This window comes from Xenopus laevis, chromosome 7S (assembly GCF_017654675.1).
Source record: "Xenopus laevis strain J_2021 chromosome 7S, Xenopus_laevis_v10.1, whole genome shotgun sequence".
Classification (NCBI taxonomy): domain Eukaryota; kingdom Metazoa; phylum Chordata; class Amphibia; order Anura; family Pipidae; genus Xenopus; species Xenopus laevis.
Window position 1 is genome coordinate 112,342,454 of NC_054384.1, and position 18,807 is coordinate 112,361,260.

At 44.7% G+C, this 18,807-nt stretch overlaps 1 protein-coding gene across 24 annotated transcripts in view; it reads left to right on the top strand.

Annotated features, from left to right (window-relative positions):
- LOC108697277 (eukaryotic translation initiation factor 4 gamma 3) overlaps positions 1-18,807 on the top strand; it is a 49,646-nt gene that overhangs the window by 17,222 nt on the left and 13,617 nt on the right. For 6 of the 24 annotated variants that reach the window (XM_041571806.1, XM_041571792.1, XM_041571808.1 and 3 more), the window contains 19 exons: positions 528-642; positions 830-939; positions 1,262-1,384; positions 2,371-2,524; positions 3,519-4,268; positions 4,787-4,878; positions 5,994-6,234; positions 6,389-6,558; positions 6,746-6,865; positions 7,023-7,196; positions 8,184-8,381; positions 8,655-8,801; positions 11,506-11,745; positions 12,547-12,651; positions 12,735-12,867; positions 12,969-13,066; positions 13,291-13,384; positions 13,474-13,591; positions 18,174-18,382. In XM_041571806.1, the coding sequence (XP_041427740.1) occupies positions 528-642; positions 830-939; positions 1,262-1,384; positions 2,371-2,524; positions 3,519-4,268; positions 4,787-4,878; positions 5,994-6,234; positions 6,389-6,558; positions 6,746-6,865; positions 7,023-7,196; positions 8,184-8,381; positions 8,655-8,801; positions 11,506-11,745; positions 12,547-12,651; positions 12,735-12,867; positions 12,969-13,066; positions 13,291-13,384; positions 13,474-13,591; positions 18,174-18,382 (3,391 nt within the window). The remainder of the gene's footprint in view (positions 1-527; positions 643-829; positions 940-1,261; positions 1,385-2,370; positions 2,525-3,518; positions 4,269-4,786; positions 4,879-5,993; positions 6,235-6,388; positions 6,559-6,745; positions 6,866-7,022; positions 7,197-8,183; positions 8,382-8,654; positions 8,802-11,505; positions 11,746-12,546; positions 12,652-12,734; positions 12,868-12,968; positions 13,067-13,290; positions 13,385-13,473; positions 13,592-18,173; positions 18,383-18,807) is intronic. The other 18 variants (XM_041571812.1, XM_041571811.1, XM_041571815.1 and 15 more) reach the window with 11 other exon arrangements.

Sequence of the window (18,807 nt, forward strand, 5' to 3'; positions counted from 1 at the left end):
GAACTGTATTTAGATCTCTATATATTACTGTATTTAGTTCTCTATATTACTGTATTTAGATCTCTATATATTACTGTATTTAGATCTCTATATATTACTGTATTTAGATCTCTATATATTACTGTATTTAGATCTCTATATATTACTGTATTTAGTTCTCTATATTACTGTATTTAGTTCTCTATATATTACTGTATTTAGTTCTCTATATTACTGTATTTAGATCTCTATATATAACTGTATTTATACCTTTATATATAACTGTATTTATACCTTTATATATAACAGTATTTATACCTTTATATATAACAGTATTTATACCTTTATATATAACTGTATTTATACCTTTATATATACCTGTATTTATACCTTTATATATAACAGTATTTATACCTTTATATATAACTGTATTTATACCTTTATATATAACTGTATTTATACCTTTATATATAACAGTATTTAGATCTTTATATATAAGTGTATTTAGATCCCTGCTCAGCTAGTTAGACAGATGTGTTTCCTTTCAGTACCGACACAGCGCTCCTCCATACGTGGGGCCTCCTCAGCAGTATCCAGTCCAGCCGCCTGGTCCTAATCCGTTCTATCCTGGCCCGGGTCCTGGAGACTTTCCAAACCCTTATGGTAAGGTTGTAATCGTACAATAAATATATTGGCTTCCTTATGTTCAATAAAATATAGCATGATAAAGACCTCTAGTGACCAAAAAGAGGTCAAACATTCTACACAAAAAAATGTGGGGGTTTCAGAAAATAAATGTTTGACCCAATGATCTTCTAATTGTTTCTCCTGTGTGTTTGCCGCCTGGTAGGAGCCCCGTTCTACTCGAGCCCTCCTGTGTACCAGTCTGCGCCCATCATTGTGCCAACACAGCAGCAACAGCAGCAGCCCCCGCCTCCTGCCAAGCGAGAGAAGAAGCCGGTACAGAAATCAATTCCACTTGCACTTTGGGCTGTTTGGGAAAGTGAAACAATAAAATGACACGGTAACAACATTTAGCCCCAGTCCTGTGTGTCTCTCACTTCAGGAACTGTCACACCGTGTGTTGTTGTAGCTCCTCCCACTCAACACACAATCCAATGAAATATTTGCTCTACCTCTCTGCCCTCAGGTGAGGGTTCAGCCCACAAGCAGGAAATGGGCTTGCTAGATATCACTAACACCTCCAAGCAATTAAGTGGGATCAATGAGCTGCCCCTGTGTGCCCCCAGCCTTAACCTCTCCCCTCTCCCTTTGTTTCCAGATTAGAATACGAGACCCCAATCAAGGGGGCAAAGATATCACAGAGGAAATCATGTCTGGAGTGGGCAGCCGGAACTCCACCCCACCCATCCTCAGACCCAGCTCTACACCGACGCCCCCTCAGGTAAGTTCAGCTCTGCGTTTGGGAAAGGGCGTAACTCCTGCGTGTGCCAGCTGTACCAAGCCAAAGCATGGGAGGGAGGGCATATATATTTTTTTTAGGGATGCACCAAATCCATTATTTTTGATTCGGCCAAATCCTTTGTGAAAGATATGGCCCAATACCAAATCGAATCCTAACCCTAATTTGCATTTACAAATCAGTGAGGGGGAGGGAAAAAGAGAGCCTTGTTTTGTGACGAAAAGTCACATGATTTTTCGATTTGGCCAGGCATAAGGATTTGGCCGAATCTGAATCCTGCTGAAAATGGCCAAATACCAAATTATGCAGCCACTGGGGCGTTCTGGGGTCTCATTAGCAAGATAATAAATGGGCTGTTACAATCCAAGTACTCACCTGTCCTGCTTGGCTCACCTGTAAGATGGAAACATGGCACCTAATGGGAGCCCGGGGTGTGATTGGCTGAAATGTGTGGGTGGGTCACATGTGCAAACGACAGGAAAAAGAAATATGTACTGAGTCTCTAATTTAATGTCCTGTCTCTGTTGTTCTTCCTTCCTGCCTTTGTTCTTTAATTGAATTGGACTTTTATTTTGCTTCTTTGCTTCCCATTGGTCGGCTTTTATCCACTCTTTTCTTTGTTTTCTCTTTCCTGTTTCCTCCTCACTTCCTCTTCCAACTTCCACCCCTTTCCTCTCTTCTGCTTCCTGTTTTGGCACATTTTCCTCCCTGTTTATTCTTTAATGTCTTTCACCCCCTCCTGTTTCCTGTAACTCTTTTCTTCCTGCTTCCATCACTCCTTGTCATCCATTATTTCCTGTTACTCTACACGCTTTCTTCCTTTTTACCCATTTGGTAACCCTCCCACCTCCCCTATTTCTTTCTCCTCCATGTTCTGAAATCCACCCCCGCTCAACATGGAACCCTCTGTACCCCATTCCTTTGTTTTTCCTTTATTTCTTTTCTCCTTTTTGTCCCACGTTTGCTAGTTTTTCTGTTCGCGCGCTCATTATCACCCTCTTTTGTACTTCAAATCCCAGCAGCTGCCTAGCCAGGAGCATGGCCCAGTGGTGTACAGGACTTTGGGGAGTCCTCATCTCATGGCAACTTTCCCTGCTGCTCCTGTCAGCGAACCCAAACCAGGTCAGTGCCCCCAATCACCCCACAGGAGAGGTAACATTACTCTAACTGCTTGAGAGCAGAGTATTTCTGTCCCAGCCAGTGTCTTACAGGCTCCAATTCCTCCATAGTGGGGGCAAATAGTGACATGTAAATAGGATTTGTCTTCTTACCCCTATATCTATCCCCCTTCTGTGATTAACCTCCCCCTCCTATTCCTTTACTGTATTAGTCCTACCACCTCTGCTGGGAGTCTGTTCCCTGTATCTATCCCCCTTTCTGTAAAGTATCACTTCCTTATGTTCCCTTTCACTCTCCTCCTATTCCTTTACTGTATTAGTCCTACCACCTCTGCTGGGAGTCTGTTCCCTGTATCTATCCCCCTTTCTGTAAAGTATCACTTCCTTATGTTCCCTTTCACTCTACTTCCTGTTCCTTTACTGTATTAGTTGTACCAACCCTGCTGGGAGTCTGTTCCCTGTATTTATTGCCCGTTCTGTAAATTAGCACTTCCTTGTGTTCCCTTTTAGTCTTTCTCCTATACCTTCACTGTCTGGGCATACACATTAAGAGATCACCAGAGTGACTAGTTTGTAGCCCCGAGTGTTTCCCATCAAGTCTCTGGCTGCACTCAGGGGGATGATATATGTATATGAATGTGTTACCTGCAGATAAATAAGCCTGTGCCGGTCACATTAACTGAACATGTATATAGAAGGCAGCCCCCTCTTTTGGATCATTGTATAACAAACCTCCAGCCAGGTCCCCATTTCCCATAATACCTTGCACTCTTCCCCCTTTACAGCTGACAGAACCTGCAAGGCATTGTGGGAGTCCTGTCATTGGTGCAGTTGATGTTGTTTCAGTGGTACATGTACTAAGAACCAGCAGTGCAGAGACGTACAATGGGAATGACTGAACTATAAACTAATAAGTATGGGGAGGGCACAGTGAGTGGTCAGTGTGTCCAATCTGTATGATTTTCAGTAAAGCGTCTCTGTGTTTATTGCCCATACAGAGGAGAAGCCAAAACCAGACCTCACATTAAAATCCAGCCCTCCCCTGTGTGTGGGGCCCGAGTCCATTGATTTTGACAGCAGTGATGCCATGGAACAGGGGCCCAGACCCGCCTCTTCTGAACGAGCTGAACCATGTCTTCTGCGGGGGGTATCACCAGCTCCCATTGTAGTAGCCACTGTGCCCAGCACACAAGCCTTTCCTTGCCACCTGGAAGATACGAGGGGAAGCGAGAGCCCAACACAGGCCCCTACCCCCACCCCTCTGCAAGACTTGGACCCGGCTGAGACAGAGGAGAGTGTATGCAAGGACTCTGTGGGGCAAATCCCACCGGCTGATGCCCCAGCGACTGCTCAAGAGATGAATGGACTAGGGGATGATATTGGCACAGCAGACGGTGCCCTGGGGGAGGAACCAGCAGAAGTGGATTTGGCCGAGTTGCCCGACTTGGCCACATCGATGGATTCAGAGATTGAATTCACTACTCCTTCCAACGTGCCTCTCTCCTCCCCACAGCCCTCTCCTCCTCCTCCTCTCATTGCTGCTACTCTACTCACTACCACTAGACTCTCCCCTCCTGCCGCTGCCCCCCCCTGTGCCCAAGATGTGGAAGAGCAGGAGGACGAGGGCACAACTTCCATCCTAGAGAGTGAAGCAGAGGAACAGAACAAAGGGAAAACAGAGGGGGACTCCGAACTGGAAGCCGATGTGAAATTCCTGAGCATCAGCTCTACACAAAGCCCAGTGGAAGGTAAATCATTTATGTAGGTGGGTAATCTCCTTTCCTTCACTTGCTGCCTTAGGGTAAGGTCACACTGGGAGATTCGGGGAGATTTAGTTGCCCGGCGACTAATCGCCTCTTCTTTTGACGACTCATCTCCCCGAACTGCTTCCGCCTGCTAGAATGAAGAATCTCCTGCGGCATGGCACTCGTGGTGCTTCGTTTTCTGAAGTCGCCTGAAGTTTCCTCGTGAGGCAACTTTGAAAAACGAAGCACACGAGTGCCATGCCGCAGGAGATTCTTCATTCTAGCAGGCGGAAGCAGTTTGGGAGATGAGTCGCCCCAAAGAAGAGTCTATTAGTCGCCGGGCAAATAAATCTCCCCAAATCTCCCAGTGTGACCTTACCCTTACCTTGTACCACTTCTATCCCAGTGGGGGATTAACTTCTCTAAGCCCCCCATTCCCTTATTAGTGGCACCGTCACTACTTCTAGCCAAATCTTAATGTTCTTTGCCATATTTGTTTTTAATTCATGATCTATTTATAGCCCCAACCACCGCCATAAGTGCACCAAAGATGTGGCAGAAACCAAAAGATGAGACTCTAGATATGGGGGAGACTTCACAGTCCGACGCAGAGGTAAAGTGTTGCTTTGGGTCTATCTGCCCTACTGTGTGTCTTTTTTTTCTCTGCCTCTTGTAACAAAACAACCTCGGGGTGTGGTCAGAGGGGCAATAGTGATCAACTAGTAGTGACCATTGTGCAGCTCATAGTCTGTACAGAGAGATCCCATAAAACTATGGCAGCATAGGTATTCCCTGTACTAAGCACAATTCAGCAGGAACAGTCCCTAAGTTTGCTCATAGTCTGTACAGAGAGATCCCATAAAACTATGGTACATAGGTATTCCCTGTACTAAGCACAATTCAGCAGGAACAGTCCCCTAAATTTGCTCATAGTCTGTACAGAGAGATCCCATAAAACTATGGCACATAGGTATTCCCTGTACTAAGCACAATTCAGCAGGAACAGCCCATTACATTTGCTCATAGTCTGTACAGAGAGATCCCATAAAACTATGGCAGCATAGGTATTCCCCTGTACTAAGCACAATTCAGCAGGAACAGTCCCTAAGTTTGCTCATAGTCTGTACAGAGAGGTCCCATAAAACTATGGCAGCATAGGTATTCCCTGTACTAAGCACAATTCAGCAGGAACAGTCCCTAAGTTTGCTCATAGTCTGTACAGAGAGATCCCATAAAACTATGGCAGCATAGGTATTCCCTGTACTAAGCACAATTCAGCAGGAACAGTCCCTAAGTTTGCTCATAGTCTGTACAGAGAGATCCCATAAAACTATGGCAGCATAGGTATTCCCTGTACTAAGCACAATTCAGCAGGAACAGTCCCTAAGTTTGCTCATAGTCTGTACAGAGAGATCCCATAAAACTATGACAGCATAGGTATTCCTCTGTACTAAGCACAATTCAGCAGGAACAGTCCCTAAGTTTGCTCATAGTCTGTACAGAGAGATCCCATAAAACTATGACAGCATAGGTATTCCCTGTACTAAGCACAATTCAGCAGGAACAGCCCATTACATTTGCTCATAATCTGTACAGAGAGATCCCATAAAACTATGGCAGTATAGGTATTCCCTGTACTAAGCACAATTTAGCAGGAACAGTCCCCTAAGTTTGCTCATAGCATATACAGAATTATGGTTTATACTTTGCCTTTGAATCTTCCTACAGCCACAATATGATGCTGATCTCCTGGAGGACAAAGTCACAGAAGTGGATCAAGATCCAGTCACCTGCAGCAGCAGCAGCGCAGTAGAAACAGAGCACCTGTACCTGAGCAATATGAAAGCACAGGAGCAGAATGGAGAGGTGGAACCAATACGCAATGGGGCTGATGCCAACTCTGAGGGTGAAGGGACAGATTTACCATCAAGCTCAGAGGAAGGTTCGGCCTACCCTTATACTAAAGCAGGTAATACAGGAGTGCAGTGGTTTGAAATAAAAATATCCACATACAAAATTAGAATTTGCCCTTTAATATTTGCTCCCTAAATAGAAAGAAGAGGGCAAATGCCTTATTGTTCTGTGTTTGATCCGCAGCCATGTTTCCTTTTTCCCTTGTGCAGAGGGCAGTGCAGTTGAGGAATCTTCTGATGCCTCTCAGGAGCCCCCGGCACCCCAAGCTGATGGCAAGCGTCAGTATAATCGGGATTTCTTGCTGGGCTTCCAGTTCATGCCTGCGTGTGTTCATAAGCCTGAGGGCCTTCCCCCAATCAGCGATGTCGTTCTGGACAAGGTAAGGAGAGAGGGAGTCTGGGTCCTGTTCGGTGCTGGTGAAGACTGGCTGTTGCAGGGCAGTGTATGGTTGTTGTTGTGCCACAGTCAGATTGGATGGGTAGAACTTGTATAGTTTGTAAACTAAAGGCAAGAGATATTTGGGCTTTTGCTTGTCTTTTTGTTCCATGATTGCTTCTCATTCCCAGATCAATCAGCCCAAGTTACCCATTAGGGCCCTGGACACTCGGATGCTGCAGAGAGGGCCAGACTTCACCCCTGCCTATGCAGATTTTGGGAGACCTGCCCCCGGTGGCCGAGGCATGCCAGTGAGTATTGGCTGAAGGTGCTGCATGCGTTAATATGGTTCTGTCCATGTTGTAAATAATAGCGTTACATCCAGGGTTCCTCAATCTATGACTGGGCCCTTGGGGAACCTTATTGCTCCTTCAGCAGAAATAGTACATGACGTGTTCCATCTCGTAGCTACTGAGTGTGGGTCCCAGGAGGTCCCAGCCAGGACAGAGGCGGGAGCCCAGGAAAATCATCATGAATATCTCTGTGAGCGACGACATCCACTTGAAAAAAGCAGAAAACGCCTGGAAGCCCAATGTCAAAAGGGAAAGTCTGCCGGAGGATCCAGACAGCATCAGAACTCAGGTGAGTGGGCGCTCCATGTGTAAATGCTGCTATGGGCCAGTGGGCACTCACTAGTCACCTTAAAGGTGTTGTTCATCTTCATAGTTAAACTAAGTTTTGGAAGGTGAACATCCCCTTTAACAGTATAATATATGGAATATGAATAGCAGACACATCTCATGTCTTCATGTCTTTAGGCATGAAAAGAATAAAAAAATAAAAAGCAACATTCTGAAAAGTTTGGGAACCCCTCTTAATTCTTTGGAGTTTTGTTTATCATTGGCTGAGCTTTCCTTTAAATATATAACATGCCTTATGGAAACAGTAGTATTTCAGCAGTGACATAAAGTTTATTGGATTAACAGAAAACATACAATATGCATCATAACAAAATTAGACAGGTGCTTAAATTTGGGCACCCCAACAGAGATATTACATCAATACTTAGTTACAAATGTAACAGCCTCTAGACGCCTCCTATAGCCTTTGATGAGTGTCTGGATTCTGGATGTGGCTATTTTTGACCATTGGTCCATACAAAATCTCTCCAGTTCAGTTAAATTTGATGGCTGCCGAGCATGGACAGTCTGCTTCAACTCATCCCATAGATTTTCCATGATATTCAAGTCGGGGGACTCCAGAATATTGTACTTGTCCCTCTGCATAAATGTCTTTGTAGATTTCCAAGTGAGTTTAGGGTCATTGTCTTGTTGGAATATCCAAAAGAGAGGCCACAACGGACATAACTGTTCATTGAGTTTGCAATTGATCCTCCGCATTCAGCTCAGATTCAAAAGCAACAGTTATGTCTCCCCTCCCTTATTGGTTACTGATTGGTTACTGATACATTTCTTATTTAGCACAGCCTATCTATTTACCCAGTTTTTATTTTTATACTGAACAATTACTCTATAACCATTGCTTTTCATGTATTTAATTGTATTAATTGCCCTTCCTATCCCTGCAATGCTATCATCACTGCGTGGTACTGATCCGATTGCTTCCTAGGCCCTGTTCCGCAAGGTCCGAAGCATTCTGAACAAACTCACCCCCCAGATGTTCAACCAACTCATGAAGCAGGTGACGGATCTGACTGTAGACACGGAGGAGAGACTCAAAGGAGTCATTGATCTGGTGTTTGAGAAAGCAATCGATGAGCCCGGCTTCTCCGTGGCCTATGCCAACATGTGCCGATGCCTTGCTACGGTGAGTCGGATTGTGCCGTGGGCATCTAGTTGTCCTCATTTTCAGACTTTTTATTTTACCCTGCCTTAAAGTGGTAACATCTCTTATACAAAATGCTGCTGCACTCATGGGAGTCTTGCTTTCTGGTTGGTTGGAGGTGTTTCCTGGGCAGGCGCATCCACCAATCATCAGCTGAGCACATAAAGCACTGCCATTGGGCTGTTGATGTAGTCACTGGGTCTCCGATATAATCCGGTACTTTCATTTTCTAACAAAAACTTCCTCCTTTTCCAGCTGAAAGTGCCGATGGCCGACAAGCCGGGGAGCACGGTGAACTTCCGCAAGCTGCTGCTGAACCGCTGCCAGAAGGAGTTTGAAAAAGACAAAGCAGACGACGATGTTTTTGAAAAGAAGCAAAAAGATCTAGAATTGGCCACAACGGTAATAAAAGAAATGTAAATGTGCTGGGGACAAGAGGCAATCTCCCTGCTTCAACTCACCTGCCCCAACAGCAGTCGCTACTGTAGCCACAGACCAACATCTGCACCCAAAAAGTCTCTACCAATGGGATTTTGTGGGGGCAGAAGCAGATTTCTTGTCCTCCGAAATGTTGCAGTCAGTGGAGAGTAGGGATGCACCAAATCCAGGATTCGGTTTGGGATTTGACCTTTTTCAACTGGATTCGGATTTGGACAAAAACAAGTGCCTGACCGAACTGAATCCTTAGGGGTTGTTTACCTTCAGTTGTTTTTAGAGTATTCACCATAAACAAAGATTTTATTCAATTACTTTCCATCTTTTATTTTTTACTGTATTCTCAGGCTGGCAGATCAGTGATCCAGGAGCATCTGAACTGTTACAATTTGGTACATTAAGTTGATACAATTAGTTGATTTCTCAGTAGGATCTCTGGGGAATATAAGTGCAACTATTGCATCAAAACAGTTGCCTTTAATAAAACTCAGGGACTAACGCATGGATCAACTTAAAGAGCATGTAAAGGCAAAAAAATAAAATCCCATTTTTACTTTCTTTATTGAAAAAGAAACATATCTCCAATATACTTTAATTAAAACGTGCACCGTTTTTATAAGAAACCTGACTGTATGCAGTGAAATTCTCCCTTTATTTACTGCTGTGGATAGGAATTGTCAGACGGTCCCTAACTGCTCTGCAGGGAAAAAATCCTACTTATGAACAGCAGGGGGAGCCCCCACCTGTATTCCCAGCCATGCAGAACTCAAGCAGCTTTGTTTGTTTCCCTGTAGAGCAGTCGGCAACTGAGTAGAGATTTGTATTGGATTTTATTTTGGCTTTACAACCCCTTTAGGACAGAGACACATGCTGCTATTTCGGGAGATGAGTCGCCCAGTGACAAATTGCTTCTTCTTCTGGCGACTAATCTCCCTGAACTGCCTTCCCGCTGGCTAGAATGTAAATCGCCAGCGTGATGGCACTGTGATAGCTTTGGCTTTCTGAAGTAGCCCGAAGTTTCCTCATGAGGATAGCAAAACATTTCAAGTGCCAACCCGCCGGTGATTTACATTCTGGCTGGCGGGAAGGCAGTTCAGGGAGATTAGTTGTCCGAGAAAAAAAACGATTTGTCGCTGGCTGACTCATCTCCCGAAATAGCAGCATGTGTCTCTGCCCTTACTGTTTCCAACTCCAGCTGCAGGGACAAAGATCATGGAAACAAGGGAAAGTTGTGCTCACCACTAATTTTTAAAATCATTAGGCGGGGGTGCAATGAGGCTGTGACCACAAAATACATATAGACAAATACAAGATTCCTCTGCACTCAACCCATTATCAATATATTTAAGACAGAGACATTTTGTGCTACTGCTACTGAAAAATGCCTTACCCTTTAACCAACACAGGGATTGTTTGTCCATATATTGCAATATATTTAATAATAAACTCATCCCATATCTGGCCAGTCCTACGCTCAATTTTATCTGATTCATTAAGAATTCAATTGCTTCATTATACATTTTACACAGGGACTAAGTTTTACCTGCAACTTACTCGCTGCTTTCAAAGTAAAACTCCCAAACTTGGCTGCCCTTTTATTAGACACCAGTGGGATCACCTGACTATAGCTGGGAGGGGTGGAGCTACAACATGGAGCTGGTCACTGCTCCTGTATAACTATAACAAACAAGGGAAAGTTGTGCTCACCACTATTTTTTAAAACCATTAGGCGGGGGTGCAATGAGGGTGTGACCCACTGGTGTCTAATAAAAGGGCAGCCAAGTTTGGGAGTTTTACTTTGAAAGCAGCAAGTAAGTTGCAGGTAAAACTTAGTCCCTGTGTAAAATGTATAATTAAGCAATAGAATTCTTAATGAATCAGATGAAAATTGAGTGTAGGACTGGCCAGATATGGGATGAGTTTATTATTAAATATATTGTAATATATGGACAAACAATCCCTGTGTTGTTTAAAGGGTAAGTCATTTTTCAGTAGCACAAAATGTCTCTGTCTTAAATATATTGATGATGGATTGAGTGCAGAGGAATCTTGTATTTTTACAAAGATCATGGAGGCAGATTTAAACAGATAAACTGGGATTCTATTTGGAGGATTATTTTGCTGCAGCCACTGGTTCTGCAGAGTTGGAGAAAGTTTGTATTAAACAATACAAAAACTATAAAATCCACATTAGATTACATGACAACACAGGACCCAGTGCAGTCTATATATTCTGATTATTAAGCAGTCTTACTGTATCAGCTTCTGGCAGATATTATTTGACTTGTGCTGTTTTGATCATTTATGACGATCCCTAAGCAGCCCAGATCACACTGAGCATGTGCACAGTCTTAGTCTTGCAAAGATGTATAACAAAGTTACAAGATGGTGACCCCCTGTGGCCAACTTTGAAAGCATAAATCATTTGTTTGATTAGACTTGTGGTGCAGTATGTTTATTATACAAAATACAGCATTTGTTATTCAATGTTAGACTTTACTTTCCCTTTAATGTATCAAATTTAGAACAGTTAAAGAGTCGGCAACCCCTCTCTGAGAGCTGCTTTAATGTCACATGACTAGTCGTCATACAAACAAGGAAGTAAAAATAATGTTGACCGGCGTAGGCTGGAATTGTGTCCTACCAAATCACAATAACCCTGTTTCCACAGCAGCCAGAGGAGAAGTCGCGGCTACAGGAGGAGCTGGAAGAGGCTAAAGACAAAGCCCGGCGCAGGTCCATTGGGAACATAAAGTTTATTGGAGAGTTATTTAAGCTGAAGATGCTGACAGAAGCCATTATGCACGACTGTGTGGTCAAACTGCTCAAGAACCACGACGAGGAATCACTCGAGTGCTTGTGCCGGTTACTCACCACCATCGGCAAAGACCTGGACTTTGAGAAAGCCAAAGTGAGTTTGGATTATAGTAAATGTCTACATATTCTTAGTAGGGATGCACCGAATCCAGGATTCAGATTTTTTCAGCAGGATTCGGCCGAATCCTTGTGCATGGCCGAACCGAATCTGAATTTGCATATGTAAATTAGGCGTGGGAAGGGAAATCACATGACTTTTTGTCACACAATAAGGAAGTAAAAAACATTTTCACCACCTTTTCCTTTCCCTCCCCTAATTTGCATATGCAAATTAGGATTCAGTTCGGTATTCGGTCAAATCTTTCATGAAGGATTCGGGGATTCGGCCGAATCCCAAAAAGTGGATTTGGTGCATCCCTAATTCTTAGTGATTCCCAGTTCCTGAGAAACTGGGATTAAACTGACTAGGTTTTCTGGTTGTGCCGGAAAAAACTTGCTGTGGCCAAAAACTTCTCTGCACTTCCTGCTCCTGGGCTGTTCTCTTTCCCATGGTCAGACAGGAACCTCCCCCTGGGTAAGTGAATCTCCCCCAGTACTTACCCAGGTAGAAAGCTCTGATTCACTGTACTTCCTGCTCCTGGGCTGTTCTCTTTCCCATGGTCAGACAGGAACCTCCCCCTGGGTAAGTGAATCCAATCTCCCCCAGTACTTACCCAGGTACAGAGCTCTGATTCTCTGTACTTCCTGCTCCTGGGCTGTTCTCTTTCCCATGGTCAGACAGGAATATATACCCATGACTATACAGAAGAGAGCAAATTGGCTAATTCTAATGAAGGAGGTTCCAGCCTATATGTATGTACCCAATTAAAATGAATGTATAACCCCTATATTGCAGCCACGTATGGATCAGTACTTTCACCAGATGGTGAAGATCGTAAAGGAGAGAAAAACCTCTTCTAGAATCCGGTTTATGCTGCAGGACATTATAGACCTCAGACTGGTAGGTGGAGCCATAATCCCCGTGTTTGTGTCCCGGGTCGGTATCCCTTGTTCAGTGAAATCAGAATGTGGCTCTTTTGGCAGAATAACTGGGTGTCCCGGAGGGCAGACCAGGGGCCCAAGACCATCGAGCAGATCCATAAAGAGGCCAAAATAGAAGAACAGGAGGAACAGAGAAAAGTGCAGCAGTTAATGACCAAAGAGAAGAGGAGACCAGGTAAGGAGAGGCAGCACGTCCCCCCCTCGCTCCCCTGCAGGGTGTCCTTAACCCTTTCATGCAGGAGGGGTGCGCTGCTCACAGCCTGTGCTTGTCCCCAGCAGGGGTGCAGAGAGTGGATGAAGGCGGATGGAACACGGTGCAGGGGGCAAAGAATAACAGGGTGCTGGACCCTTCCAAGTTTCTGAAAATCACTAAGGTAAGGAGGTTGCCCCCTCCCGTGGCACTTTGCACAGCTCATGCCTTGTTGCTTTGGTTACGGGGCTTCCTCCGATGAAACGGTGGCAGCCTCACCCGCAGTTATTAATTCCCTCCCCTGTGGTAGTGCCAGTGTATTACAGGGCATTGTGGGGGCATTCTGTGTGTATTCCAGACCATGGTGTGTCTCATTCAGTGTGTGTACCCCTCATTCTCTTCCCTCAGCCCACCATAGATGAGAAGATCCAGTTGGTTCCCAAAGCTCAGCCTGGCAGCTGGTTAAAGGGGAGCAGTGGAGGTGCCAAGGCCAGTGAGACTGGTGAGAGAACTTCATTCCCTGGGCTGGAGAGATCAGCAAACTGCCCCTGCCCCCCCCAGATAATTCATTGTTCCTTTATGTTCCATTAGAATCTCTGAGACCAGGAGCCCCCGGCCTGAACAGGTTCTCTGCCCTGCAGCAGCCACTCTCTTCTGTGTCTTCTTCCTCCTCCTCAGCTGATCTGGAATCTCGCAGGTTAATAACCAGGTAAGCAGCTGAATTTATAGGCATCACGTGAACCCGTGTTCAATTTGGCATTGAGCCTCTCCACTGCTACACCTTGTCTACCACCTCCCCAGTTACAGTTTTGTTTTCTGCTGAGAATAGAAATCCCCTTTTCTACATACGAACCCTACCTGTCAGTGCAGGACCACTGGGGTTAAGTTGCTCCTCCCTGGAGGCAGGACCAACTAATTGACTCTTTTCAGTCTCCTCCTTCCTGGTGTCTCCACCTCCTCCTCAGTTTTTTTAGTTTTTCCTGCCTCAGAGGCAGCTTTTTTCTCCTCCTAATATTCACAAAGGGTATACAGAAGAAGTATGCTTATCAATTATTACTTGAGAGCTCTCGGACTTATTTATAATAGCAGATTGATTCCATTAAGTAAACATCACAGTATCACGTGTGCTCCTGGTCACCACAACATGTGATTTCGGTAGAGCCCTGGCTGTATTCATCCAATTCGAAGAGCAGAATTAAGTTGAGCCCCTTGTGTGTGCTCCTCTGCTTGGGTAACATAAGAGCTCCCACTATTTGGGAGTTTGCATCTGGGTTAACGGCGGCCATCTTTATCCTCCAGATGCAGGAGTACTGAGGCATAACAGTTCCACATAGTGATCAACTGCAACAAACACGGCATCTAATAGTGTGATCACAATGGTCAGCAGACATTTACAGTCCTATATACTTCATCTTATCAACACATGTCTGCTGATGAGGAATTCGTTTCCTTGAATGAGGAAATAGAATTGGCAGAAAAGCTGAAAGCTAAAATTAAAAAGGCATCAACAAAGCACAAAGAGCGTTCACATAAGGTTACAGCCTTCCTCTATGGATACCTCACATTTCTCTGTCAATAATGTCACAACATCAGCAATAGCGCACGCTACTCAAGAGCGCAATATACAAGCAGCAACCATGCAGCTACAGCACTCCACCCCAGCAGGGTCATCCATGCACTTATCTCAACCATCTGATATACCCAAGTCAACCGCACAGCAACTACAGCATGCACATGCACATGCACATGCACATACACATGCACATACACATACAGGCAGCATTTCACAGTACAGTCATTTCAGAAGTAAAAGTAGTAACCTCCGCTGTATGCTGCAAATGCACGGAGTTTGTCAGGTAAAATGGGAGCAAAATCACAGCACCATAATCTTGTTGAATAATAAAAGCCTTAATTGGATTCCTGGCTCAAATCTCAAACAAACACGACATTTCAGGCCTGCATGGCAAACGCAGTGTTTACTCGAGATTTGAGCCAGGAATCCAATTAAGGCTTTTATTATTCAACAAGATTATGGTGCTGTGACTTTGCTATCAATATATTCAGCCAGTTGGAGTGGACAACTCTACACGTGCACCTCTTTATCTAAATACGGTTGGGCGAGTGCTGACCAATTGTTCTAGGTAAAATGGGAGACCTAGAATGAATTGGAAAACTGGGCAGCAAACTGGAAAATGAGGTTCAATGTTGATAAATGCAGGTTATATAAACAATATAAATGCAAGTTCTACACTAAATGGCAGTGTGTTGGGAGTTTCCTTAAATGAGAAGGATCTTGGGGTTTTTGTAGATAACAAGTGGTCTAATTCTGGGCAGTGTCATTCTGTGGCTACTAAAGCAAATAAAGTTCTTGTATAAAAAAGGGCATTAACTCAAGGGATGAAACATAATTGTGTCTCTTTATAGGTCCCTGGTGAGGCCTCATCTGGAGTATGGGGGCAGTTTTGGACTCCAGTCCTTAAGAGGGATATAAATGAGCTGGAGAGAGTGCAGAGACTAAGTGCAACTAAACTGGTTAGAGGGAGGGAAGAGTTAAATTATGAGGGGAGACTGACAAGGTTGGGGTTGTTTTCTCTGGGGGAAAAAAGGCTCTTGTGAGGGGACATGATTAGACTTTACAAGTACATTAGAGGACATTATAGACAAATAGCAGGGGACCTTTTTACCCATAAAGAGAATGACGTACCAGAGGCCTCCCCTTCAGACTAGAGGAAAAGAAGTTTCATTTAAAGGAACAGAGTAGGGGGTTCATCACAGTGAGGACAGTGAGGTTGGGGAATGCACTGCCGGGTGATGATTCAGTTAATGACTATAAGAGGGACTTGGATGATTTCTTGGACAGACATAATACAAAGGCTATTGTGATACTAAACTTTATAGTTAGTATAGATATGGGGATATATCATTTATGTGACAGTAGGGAGGGGTGTGTGTATGGGGCTGGGTTTTCATTTGGAGGGGTTGGACTTGATGGACTTTGTCTTTTTTCTACCCAATTTAACTATGTAACTAACTATGTAACTATCTGCGCCCTCCTCACAAAGACCCATTACTGCCATGGGACCTCATCCTTGTTCTTAAGGCACTTCAGCACCTTTTGAAGCCATAGATACAGCAGATATAGAATTTGTTTCCCAGAAGGTAACTTTTCTGCTGGCCATTGTTCAGGTCATAGAGTCTCCGATCTCACCGCACTATCCTATAAACAAGCTTGGCTGCAAGCAGTGATGTGCACAGTCCCTTCTTACTTACCGAAGGTTACTTCATTACTATCGTTCCATCCTTCTGTCCTAAACCAGCGAATGGAAAAGAGCGTCAACGCTGGACGCAGTCAGGGAGCTAAAATTCTACTCATCTCCTTTCAGAAAGTCAGACTCATTACTGGTGCTTTTCAGCAAGAACAAAAGTGGGTGTCCGGCTTTCAGGGCTACATTAGATATATGGACAGTGTCCACTATTACTTACTTCTATTCTACAGCAGATGAGCGGCCAACGTTAAAGCCCCCACTACCGGAAAACGTATCACTTCCTGGGCAGTGCAAAATTCAGCTTCCCCTGAAATGATTTGTAGGGCAGCAAATTGGAGCTCTATCCATACTTTTTCCAAGTTTTACAAACTGCATGTTCTGCTGCTCGCCCAATAGACAGACAGGTCAGTTAAGCTGGCCATAGACGCAAAGATCCGATCGTACGAATCGTGGATTCGTACGATTTTCGGACCATGTGTGGAGAGTCCCGACATTTTTTGTCCGTCGGAGATCGGTCGTTTGGTCGATGGGACAGGTTAGAAAATTTCTGTCGCCTGCCGATAATATCTCTGCGTGTATCGCCGATCGTACGATTTTCAGTGGGAGACTGTCACTAGTGTTGTCAGACATAAGTATCGTACGATTGCTGTCAGGGGCAGAACATTGGCTGATCTGTTCTTATTTGATCGGAATGGTAAAGACTTTGATCTGAATGGTTAGTGGAGGGTCGGGAGATGGGAAAGTCCGATCGTACGTTGATTCGTACGATCGGATCTTTGCGTCTATGGCAGCTTTAGGATAACCGTCTCCACCAGGAGGCTTGGTAATGAAACTGAGGAGGAGCTGGAGACACCAGGAAGGAGGAGACTGAAAAGAGTCAATTAGTTGGTCCTGCCTCCAGGGAGGAGCAACTTAACCCCAGTCGTCCTGCACTGACAGGTAGGGCCTACGAGAAAACGATTTTTCCGGTAAGAAAGTCTCCTTTTCCCTCTGTTATCACTCATACAGCATCTCTAGCTTATTACTCCACGTCCCTCTCCTCATCCTTCATTCCTTCATATGCAGCATTTCTGTTCATTATAAACATCCTTCAGGGAGAAAAGTCATTGAATCAGTTCCTCCAGGGCTCCGTCTCTTTCTAACGTCCATGTTGTGCCCAAGCAGGACAGCATTTCTCCTGTTTCATCCAGATCAATATGGAGTCTCTGCATTCTGTCATTGAAACCATGAGGAGGTCCGGCAGCGACTCCCGTGTTCAGAATAATAGCAGTGTGTGTAAATAATAATCCTTATAATGGGGTTTATTTCCATCCAGGCAAATACATTGGGAACTCTTCACATTCTATTCCAAATCAAAACATGAAGAAAAAAGGCTGAAATGTTGTTATTCCTTTAGAGAAAGTGAAGGGAATATCAGTCCCTCATTGTTCTTTCCCAACTCAGTGACTGGATCAAGTGATGTTTGTGTGAATGAGGGAACTAATATTGAGTTGTAGAACATTGTTTGTGTGTTGTATGGACTCCACCAACTTCCAACAACCTCTTCCACAATTCCAAATGCTTTTGCCTCACACCCCATGTCACTCCAAGTTCTTTTATGGGACAGTAGGGTCTGTTAGTTTCTATGATTTTTCTACACCTACTAGTAAATTATTTGTCATGTAGAAATAGAATTTGGACTAAAACCAGTGATTAGTCAGGCTAGTGATGTTGCACTGCTATTATTCTGAACACAAGTGTGTTTGCACTATAATAGCACCTTGTGTTTCCCTTGAGACATGTTCCTTATTCCAATTCGAGAGCCTATGTGGCTCAAGAGCACAATCCTTCCTTATGGATCAGTAGCCACTCTACAATGGGCATCAGAACTCGTAGGGCTTTCTAGGACCAGGCTAAACAGTTGTGCAGGGGTGCTACATGACCCGCAGAATTTGAGCAATCATTTGCTGAGGATCATGGGAGTTGTAGTATATGTATTGCTAACATGTGGGATCTGAGACTTCACTTGATTGTCTTGACGTTTAGTAGCCGTGGAAGTGCAGGGCGAGAGAAAAACGACAAATCTTCTGCACCTTCATCCGTCTCCGCTGCACCCCGTCCCAGCCCCCCCCTGCACGACTTGGGTGATAATCAGGAAGAACATCGCCGGGAGACCCTCCAGACTGTGAAACAGCTGAGCAGCATCACTGAACCCGACAAGAACACTGTGCCAGAAAGACGCCCCAAAGAGCCAGGTGAGACATGTAGTTCTGCTGATAAACTCCGCCCTAAACCTTCCTTGTCTGGGCATTAGCCGTGCTGCAGGGGCACATGCCTTTATATATGGAGCTGTTATACCAGCAGAAGCATGCCACGGTCTTGCACTGATTTGATGCCCCTCCTTTCATTGGCACCTGAAGGGACTAGTGATGTGCGGACTGGCCCGATACCTGCGGGTCGGGCAAGTACGGGCTAAACTTGCACTCCATCAAATTCCAGTCCTTCTTTTATAGACGCTGCACCTGCTCGCCCCGCCCCTTTTGTGACGTCATCGGTGGGGCCGGGCAGCGTGGGTCTATAAAATCAACCCGGAAGTCGGATGCGGGCGGGTTAGGGTCGGGTGTGGGTCGGGGAAATCCCAGCCCGCACATCAATAGAGGGGACCTTGTTCTGTACAATT